The sequence below is a fragment of the Sinocyclocheilus anshuiensis genome, unplaced genomic scaffold, assembly GCF_001515605.1.
Source record: "Sinocyclocheilus anshuiensis isolate Anshui unplaced genomic scaffold, SAMN03320099.WGS_v1.1 scaffold836, whole genome shotgun sequence".
Taxonomy (NCBI): domain Eukaryota; kingdom Metazoa; phylum Chordata; class Actinopteri; order Cypriniformes; family Cyprinidae; genus Sinocyclocheilus; species Sinocyclocheilus anshuiensis.
In genome coordinates, this window is record NW_015551122.1 from 1,473,306 (window position 1) to 1,483,566 (window position 10,261).

The 10,261-nt window shown below is 36.4% G+C and overlaps 1 protein-coding gene and 1 long non-coding RNA gene across 2 annotated transcripts in view; one reads left to right on the top strand and one right to left on the bottom strand.

The window, feature by feature from the left end:
* The first annotated feature begins 1,679 nt into the window (after nt 1-1,679).
* The window catches only part of LOC107663121 (uncharacterized), a 12,831-nt gene continuing 4,249 nt past the window's right edge, over nt 1,680-10,261 (top strand). The window contains exons 1-3 of the long non-coding RNA XR_001631291.1: nt 1,680-1,690; nt 8,762-8,765; nt 9,664-9,669. This is a non-coding gene — a long non-coding RNA (uncharacterized LOC107663121). The remainder of the gene's footprint in view (nt 1,691-8,761; nt 8,766-9,663; nt 9,670-10,261) is intronic.
* Nucleotides 5,152-7,760, bottom strand: LOC107663119 (probable alpha-ketoglutarate-dependent hypophosphite dioxygenase). Its single transcript, XM_016453277.1, has 8 exons — nt 7,713-7,760; nt 7,576-7,622; nt 6,983-7,220; nt 6,628-6,901; nt 6,453-6,544; nt 6,231-6,370; nt 6,016-6,120; nt 5,152-5,456 (listed from the first exon to the last, which is right to left on the bottom strand). Exons 3-8 carry the CDS (start codon nt 7,110-7,112, stop codon nt 5,364-5,366), a joined length of 834 nt encoding a protein of 277 aa, XP_016308763.1. The 5' UTR covers nt 7,113-7,220; nt 7,576-7,622; nt 7,713-7,760; the 3' UTR covers nt 5,152-5,363.

The following is a 10,261-nucleotide window of genomic DNA, read 5'->3' on the forward strand; positions in this document are numbered from 1 at the left end:
TGTTTTATATTTTCTTGTACATGTTATAAATAATGGATTTCTTTCCCTTTGTAGACCCCTTGTTCACATTTAGACAGGTTATAATAGTATTAGAGCACTGTAAAAAAATTCAGACCTCCCCAACTCAAAAATTTCTAGTGACTGATTACATCTAAATTTTTCCATTGGCCCAATTGAATTTCTGCTAACTGAATTTTATCAATTGTGGCAACAGTCTGTTAACATTGGCTCAATGAGAAATAATATGTTGAGCCAACTGGGAAAAAAGAAGTCTACCAAACCATGTTATTGGCCCAATTAAATATTTTAAATAGTAGTAGTATACATTTTTTTGTTTTACCTAATTTAAAAATATATATTGCTAAAGCAGCCTTACTGAATTGTTTATTCCCTGTTGTCCCAAAAGAAAATGAAAACAATATTAAATGATGATACACTAAACACTGCCACATTTTAATACTTTTAATGAAATATACAACAATATTGTAAAAATACCTTACAATTATAAATACATTGAAATGTTCTACACGGTATACCTTACAAAATCATGCATTTTAATTCTCATAAGATACACAAAGCTGATGAATTGCACCTTATACATTAATACATTCACAAACATGCAAAAAATGTCAAACACCATAAAATAATAATAATTTAATTAATAATGGTAATAATTTATCTGAGGTTACTTCAACCAGTGTTTAGGTTAATGTCACTGAATATTACCATTCTCACAAAAGGTACTCTGAGCTCATGAAACTGCATCTTAACTATTTAAACATTAAACATGAAATACATTCACATATTAAAAATGTCAAAAACACCATCAAATTTAAGTAATGGGGAGGTTACTTCACCCAGTGTTTAGAGTAATTTCACATGAACTCTACCATTCTCACAAGAGGCACTTTGAGCTCATGAAACTGCATCTTACACTTCAAATGTTTGCCAAAAAAACTCATAAGAGGTACTTAAAATTCTGTCATTAATTACCCTCATGTCGTTCCACATCAATAAGACCGTAGTTTCATCAAACAAATTTCATCAAAAATATATGAAGTCTTACGGGTTTGGAACGACATGAGGGTAAGTAATTAATGACAGAATTTTCATTTTTGGGTAAACTATCTCTTTACGTCCTTGTACTCTAGGATGAGTGCATACAATAATCAAAAAAAGTACAATAGACGCATTTACAAAGTCTCGTAAGTTGTCAAGCACCACCTCCTCTTCCAAGACAACGGAGACATTCAGCACACTTGACAGGGCCCTTGAAGTGCAACTGCTGCTGCTTACTATTTCAAGAATTCCCATTTTCATTACAGTTGTGTGGTTCTCCAATGGCTCTGTACTCTGTAAAAGTATAAAATAGCAATGTCAATACTAAGTCTACATTAGAATTAGCAGCCTACATTACACCGAGCCATGTCTCATGGCAACACTCAATAAAGCAACTCCTCACAAATTACATCTAAGAGCTAATAGTATATGACATTAATATGGAATAAACATATATAAGAACTACTGTTAAATACTCACTGTGAAATTCATAGTGGTTTCTTTTCTACAACAAATGGTGCCCTAGTGAGCTCAGACCTAGCAGTGGTGGGTTACACTAATGGGAACAAAAAAATAGTTATGGCAGAAACGTGTTCCTTGTGTCTCATACATTTCATATATTCATCATAAAGTGAGATAAAAATAATTTAGTTCAATAAGTAGTAACTTTAGGTAACTGAGAAATAGGGGTGTGCGATATTGACAAAAATTATATTTCAATATTTTCGGGGATTTTATCGATAACGATGTTATTGTGCTGGTATCTTAAGGACTACCGTGGACAGCTGACTCATAAATATATATAAATATCATAAATATGATATTCTTCATATTCTGTGTGGTGGTCAGTTCACAGCAGTGATAGAAATGAATCTTTTCCAATAAGTTTAAACAGACAATGACAATGAAGACAAAACAATCTGAAGTGGCATTTAGATTTTTTTTGTTTTTTTTACACACGGTTTAATGCAGAACATGAATGCATTTAACCTGCAGTTACACATGCATAAATAATGTTTTGATATTTTAAACATAAAACGTTGAATACTGATATTTACAATTATTTTAAAAATGAAGATACTTTAAATGTGAAATTAAAACTGCCAGCAGGTGGCAGCACAGGCAATACTGTGTCTAAAATGCAAGTCCCTTTAATATTAACTTCTTGTTTATTGAACTGTTGTAAAGACTGAATATGCAGTGAAAAAACGCACTGTAAATGCGCACGCGCACTAGTCTAATCTTCATCACGTAACATTAATGTATTCGTGCACCCTGTAAGTTAAGCGTGGTTTGTTTGGTTTTTGCAATATACAGAATAATGTCAAATCCCACATCGTTAAAACAACAATTACAATATTATCACAGATGACATCGCACACCCCTACCGAGAGATCGGTATGGGCTAAACTAGGTTATAAACTTGCAACATCTGTGGCATTGTGCTGTGGCTTCATCACGTAACATTAATGTATTCGTGCACTCTGTAAGTTGGGCGTGTTTTGTTTTGTTTTTGCGATATACAGGATAATGTCAAATCCCACATCGTTAAAACAACAATTACAATATAATCACAGACGATATCGCACACCCCTACCGAGAGATCAGTATGGGCTAAACTAGGTTATAAACGCCAACATGACACCAGTAAAGGCGTGAATTCACTGTTGTTCTGCAAAATACAATGTAGTACGTGAAACATGACTTAATAAATATGAAACTCAGTATACTCACCATAACTTTAATGATAGAAAATCCGTCTGTAAATTATGTTTTTCACTTCTGCTTGATAGATTGGCTGAGCACAATTTAATATGTTCGGTGAATGTATATTTTTAATTTTAACCTTCAGCTAAAATTACTACAATGCATTTTTTTGTTTGCGGATAATTATTGGGAAGCAATTTGTTGAGTCAATATTTATTTGTCTGTTCCCACAATTTTTCAAAATGTAATTTTTTACAGTGAGTATGCTGGGCACTAGTGGTGCTTTGGGGTAATTTTCTTTAAAGGGGTCATATGATGCGATTTCAAGTTTTCCTTTCTATTTGGAGTGTTACAAGCTCTTGCATAAAGAAGATCTGTAAAGTTGCAAAGACTAAAGTCTCAAATACAAAGAGATATTCTTTATAAAAGTTCAGAGTCAGCCACGCCTACCTAAAACGGCTAGTTTAAACACGCCCCCACATGTCTACATCACTATGTGGGAAGATTTGCATAACGCTGCCCCAAAGGTTCATGCAAAGGTCTACATCACTATGTGGGAAGATTTGCATAACGCTGCCCCAAAGGTTCATGCAAAGAAAGAAGGCGTAACTTTTATTCTCGCTGTAGTATTGTTGCCGCCGCCATGCTGTGGAGATGCTGTGGAGATGCTGTGTGTTTCGTTGTGAAAGCGAAACTACTTTGTTTGGTCTTCCAAAAGAGGACGATATCCGCTTCGTCATGCCTGGAGCTGATCCGTGCTGGTCGCTGAGGGAATACAACAGTATGGTGAGGGGCGTAACATTTCCGTCACACGCTTGAGGTATTCGGCCAATCACTTTAAGCAATTGTCTAAAAAACGCAAGGCTGTCTAATTCTAAACTTTAAAATAAATTTTTTTTTAAATGTATTTTAATTGCAAATTTAGATTAAACTGAAGGAAATTATACATTTACACGATTAAGGATTATTTCAACCAAACGTGAAGTGTGCCTGTGTGGAAAGTACTTGGGTCTTTCACAGAAACGAGTGAGCGCTGCTATTTTTTTATATAGCGCTTTATACAATACTGATTGTGTTAAAGCAGCTTTACAGTGTAAAACAGGAAAATAGTTTGCCAATGATGCACGAAGACAATAACAAAGAGTCATTTTAAATATATAATACAAACTGTTGCTTAGTATTAAATGATAGCTTCAGATGCATATTTTCATTTGTAGGGCCCTATGAAATCAGTTTTATTTTTCCCAAATTAAGTTTTATTTTTTTCCTTTAAAATTTTACTGTTTTTTTTTTTGTTTTTTTTCTGGATGGTTATATTCAATTTTAATCTAAAAGCATGTCTACTTAATTGAAATCATTAAACTTGTTTAATTTAACAGCAGTTTATTACAAGTTCAACAAAATTACATTATTAGGGCCCAAATTCTGTGCTTTCCATTTAAATTGTTCTGTATTCCATTTAAATTATTTAATCAAAAACATATCTAATTAATTGAATTCATAAAAACAACTTTATTTATTAATTTGTATACAATAATAGTGCCCTATGAAATTTTATTTTGTATTTTTATTAATTTATTGTTATTATTATTATTATTATTATTATTTTGTTTTGTATTTTAGTTTTTCTGGTAATCAAATAAAGGGAAAAACATTAATCTATCTTTTACTCCAATGAAAATTAGAGTAATTCATTTTTGTACATTCACAGTGCTACACAATAGAAGTTTACTGTGTAACGAGGAATTCGTAAAATTTTGAATGAATAAATCAAATGCAAGTCAGTACACTTAAATCAAACCGTGATATGGACTAGTGTAAGTGAATATTAAATGGCAAAAATGCTATTTACTACAGACTACAACCGGTAGGGTTACACGTGCTTCAGTAGCAAATGAAACTACTTCATTCCGTGATATTCCGTGTTACACAGCAAATTCCATTTTTATGAACGGATAAAAAATCCATTCGGGATTCTGTCTCTGCACACGCAGACTGTTGTTGTGGTAATGAATACCACACCTGAACCAGCTAATAAAGGTCTTATTAGGTATACTTGAAACGTCCAGGCAGGTGTGTTGAGGCAAGTTCGCCCCTCCAGGACCGAGTTTGGAGACCCCTGAACTAGGCAATTGCCTGCTCCTCCTATAGGTAGCACCGGTCTTGATGGTGGCTGCAATAGATGCTCATTTGTGCACCATTATGTGGTGTTGTTGTGGCTCTGTCCTTTCTCTATTTGTTGAATCAGTTGCAAATGACTTAAACATCCAGGGGTAATATTGATCAATTTATTGAATATTTCAGATCAGTTACATATTCAGTCAAAGGACACATCAGATCATACAGTTTAAAATCCCATAACACATGATTTCCTGAAAAGCCTGAAAGATACATACCCAAATTTTAAATAAAAATATTTATGGCTTATAAATATAAAATTTCAAATGATACATTGTTTGTCAAGAGTAATGTTAACTATTGTTAATAGTAAAAATAACAGAAAAATATATATATTATATACTACTGTTTCATTTGACACACACACCGTTAGAGTGTTAAGCACCCATGGCTTAAATAAAGAGGCCAGCATAAGCCGTTCACAGTTTGGAGGTTTTGTTGGAGAAATGGTTGTATTTGTCAAAACCGCTGACCAGCACTGTGGCAGGAAAAGTCCTGGGACGCTCAGGGTCCTGTCAGGAAGACACATACATATTTATATGCTTTTTCCAGCTAAACGTCTGCAGATACATAATTCTGTCATGACAACTCTCGAAGGGATTGGCATGGTAATGTACATGACAATGTTAATGTATTTGGTCTTGGAAGAATAGATCTGCTACGCTGCTGCGGCAGAGCAAGTACCGAGACTTGCTACTGCCAATACATACACAACAAGCTGCTGTGAGCATGTAAGAAATACTGCTGCTGCACATATAACGTACATGAAATAACCCCCATATAGCATACATGAATCACCTCGTAGCAGATCTATACAGGTGGAGCTGGGGAAGGTGGAGGGTTTCTGAAGCAAGCTGCACTGCTACGGCAAGCCCTAGTCATATATTTGAATGTTGAGCAGCGAGCTCATTGGCTACCGATACAGGAGAGAACCAATCAGCTGTGCCATGTGATGATGATGTCATCAGGTCAGATTGAATTAGACCTATCGGACTGCGCCATCTAGAGTTTCATGCCAGAACTCTGTATATGTTAAATGTCATCATTTTGTAAACTGAGCGAGATATTTACCTGGATTGGATAAGTACATGTAGGGACATATCTGATGACATAGCCACAGCGCCTCCTATTAGATGTGTTGGGATCGCTAGCGTGGACCAGAAGTCCATCATGGATCTGAATAGAATTTAGACAATGAATGCTTGGAAAATGCAAGATTGTTTTGATTCGTTCCATGGTTTTCTCAGACATTGCAAAGGAATGTCATGGCAAGTATTCATACTCACAGACATCTGACCAGCTTGAAGAGGGCATAAGATGGTCTTCTCCGTCTCCACCAGCTCCTCCGGGATCTCTTGATTGACACTCAGCATGTTGCCAGATCGTTTTGACTGGTGATGGGGCAGCAGACCAGAGTGGTGACTTCCTGTTGGAAAATAAATAAGGACAGTTTAGACACCTTACAAACCAGACACAGTCCTTCCTGCAAACAGAGACCGTGTTCATACCTGGAATAACCTGCAGTGCTCCATTGTCCTCACATGAGTCATCCAGAGCAAGCCAGACAGACAGAACGGGACCGCCATCAAAGCCCCAGTACCTGAAGATCAACATATGAAGATTGCAACACTTGAAATGGATACGTGAGCCAACAGAAGCCCAAAATACTTCAGTTGTGCTTACTTCATATCCTGGTGCCAGGCCACAAACGGCATTCCATCTGTCTTCTCAGTGCCGTCCTTTTCTTTAGAACAGGTATTGTTCGGTTGGATTTCCTGCGTTTTAGCAGGCTTGTTACACACTGGATATTTACAAATGAATCTGGAGTCCAGCAGGATGACGTCAGGCCCCAGAACCGCTGTGACCACCTCCAGAAGCTTAGGGTGCTTGGCGAGGGCCATCACCCAGTCACACTCCATGTGGATATTATGAAGGCTGTAAGCGGTGTAATCTTCACCTGTAAAAGAATAACTGCATTATTTCAGCTCCAAACCTCAATTCAGAGACTTATATGTAAGTCCGCAGCACCGAAGCTCACCATGCTTTCTCTCCAGCTCAGCGAAGGCATCCCGGGCCTGCTGCAGTTCTTCTGGACTGAGGATAGGAAGAGCCGACAGGTACCCCTGCTGCTCGTACAGGGCCTGAATCTCTGCCCCGTCTTTCTTCATGTCTGAAAACGCAGTGAAACTTCCGCTTGTCTGCTGGAGATGTGCGAAGCTTACTTTGCTTCTCAAGGGCTAAGGCTCAGCTGGGCAAACTCCACAGGGAACGAGAACCTGTTTTTATAACCCAGAGAGAAAGATGGCAAATAAACTTGTGTCCAGTTTCAGTCTGACTTAGGCATTTCCCTTTCCGACCTCTGAAAACCTCCTTGTCTTGGCTCCCCACTTATTCATGTCAAATTTATTCTGGGTTGTTTACGCAGGAACAGAGAGTTCTGTAGCGACTGGAAGCAATGGTCCATGAGCAAATAAATGGGAAGAACATGCTGCTCTTAAGCGCATAAAGGTGGAGGTGAGCCACAGTGAGCAGCTAGATTGCGTACTCAGGCATTGGAATCTGTTTAGTAGGCTCATTTTCACGGCTAAAGTTCACTGAGAGTGTGCAGTGCAACCAAGAAAAAACACGCACCTGAGTCAGAAAGATGCTGATTTCTTTGTGCTGAGTCTTGGTCCAAGCTGAAGACAACATTGAAAGATCAATATAAAACAATTATAAATCTATGGAGGAAAGTATGGAAACTGGATCATATTTAAATCAAGCGATACCTGCTCTCTGCTCTTCAGGCTGTTTCTTCCTGAGATGTCTTGCTCTTCACTGTCAAACTGTGTGTATATATAATAAGTTAAGGATTTGGCTCCTCCTCCAATGCGACATCACGCTAGCATACTATTTTAGACTCTAGGGAAAAAAATAAAATATGTTTGACCGCCCTTTCATACATGCTAGGGTGTGTAGGTATTGTATGGAAAATATGTTGCAATATGCTGAGCTTTACAGCTGATGATGTTGACAATTTCCAATAAGTCATACGAGCATTTCCTTTTGTGAGTAAGCTTCTTTGTGTTCATCTGCAACCAGATAATACTTCTCACAACAAAATCACACTGCCTTTGTTATCTCTGTCAGCACGTGCTGAACCTGCATCGTCACTTACTGGTGACAGCATTATGGTAAAGCATTTATTATAAAGCATAAGTCATTTATTCATACATGAACACTTACCCAACCCATAGCTATTTACTATATATTTTTATTATACAGTATATTATAGTATTTATTTAGCTATTATCTATTTAAATCATCCCTACACCCCTGACCGTGTGAACAAAATAATGACTTCATTATTAAAATGAAATATTAAAAAGTTTCTGTTTCTAAAGATGTCTATTTTTTTGAATATTTCAACTACTATTCTATTTGTGTTGGCTTTTATAGCATTACTGAATATTTTTCTGATAAAATTATGTGCAATTTTAATCATATTTCAGTTTATAAAGACATTTTTGTTTAAAGAGAAAAATCAGATTAACCCATCTAGCAATGATGATATGATAATTACTTGCAACAATCATTATCTAGCAACGATATGAACATACGTTATTATGATCTGTGCTGGGAAAATGAGTCACAATGAGCAAATTTTCAAAAATGAGTTATGTTTATGTTCACATTCTCCATTAAAAGACCTTCAGAATGATGGAATGTTGGAATCGGATGAAAAATGTCTGAGCTACACCTGTTTGAAGTCGATAGAGTCAGCAAAGTCAATTTTGAGAAAAACCGAGTTAAAATTTTCCAAAGCAAAATCACAGAGCAACGTTACATATTAATAGTCACAATATAGATATTTTTTATTTTATCTTTGTTATTATAAATAAGAACAGATGCAAAAAAACAAACAAAAACAGTAAAACAAATATAAGAAAGAAACAAATAGTGCATTACCGTTTTCATTTTACATCTAAACAAAAGCATTCAAGTAAGAAAAACAAATAATCAAATGTAAAAATCCCTTTAGTTTGTTCATTACAAATAAATTAATTATTAAAGCAGCACTATGTAACTTTAGGCGCTCTAGCGGTTAGTAAACAGAATTGCACACATTCCGCGGAAGAACATTCCAACCGGAGCACCTTCTCTAAGTTTATTTCTCTGGTGATTCACGCAGGTGTGTGTTACTCCGCAGCGGTGACCAGGCTACAATAGTCCGAATATAAGTACTTATTATAAGTGTACCGGAGTGATTCGGAATAAGAGAAAAACGCGGTTTGGAAGATGAGTTCATGATGTACTCGCTCATTATATACATTTAGTAAATTTTGAACACAGAAAAAGTTACATAGTGCTGCTTTAAATGACATGTACCTGAGAAAAAAAAAATTAGTAGCATAAAACTATTTTGAATAGCATAAAACGTGTGTGAATGTAAAATGGAAAGTTTTACGTAGATGTTTTGCACATTTTAAATCTCTTGAGCTAATGGTTAGATGACAGATTTGCTTTAGCTTTCCTTTAAAGGTGAAATCATTCTCAGCCTCAAATGAATGGAGACATGTTGCCGAACTTATCCAAATTAGAATTTACATAACAGCTAACTCCATTTTCTGTTTCATAAAGGCAGTTCTCCAGAGTGAAAGCTCAGTTACTTTGACTTTCAAATGCTCTGGCATGTCATGAATTTAGTAAAACATGCGAGGGGTCATTTAGTGTCTAAAGAAAGATGTGTGACCTGAGATGTTAAGCGAGTGCCCTCTTGACTCGTTCATTCTCATAATAAAGCCATTTGGTGAATCTGATCTCAACAAAAGCAGTTCAATCAAGAGCAGCAAGTGATTCCCCCTTTTCTTTTATTGTTAACATCAATGAGGCGGCCATCTAAAATTGTTATTTGGAGCATTGGTATCGCTAGACGAGGGCTTAATGAACTCATTTTTGTGAAAACCTCAAAATCGACATTTTTTTAAAACTTTTTTTGCCTGTAGCTCAAAATTAGCCTGTGTGCATTCACACTCATTTTGCCAGCACGGGTCACATATATTTCATTACATCTGAAGAGCCGCTATACAGTTATTAGCTTATTTCTATCTATCTACATATAGAGCTATATATAATAAAATAGATATGTACACACACACACACACACACACACACACACACATGTCTGGTTTGCTATCCTTGTGTGGACTCTCCATAGGCGTACCGTGACACGAGTCCCCATGAGTCTGTGTGTATTCAGGTTTAAGTCCCCGCCAGAATAGAAAACAGGTACACACACACACACACTCACAGACACACACACGCACGCACGCACGCA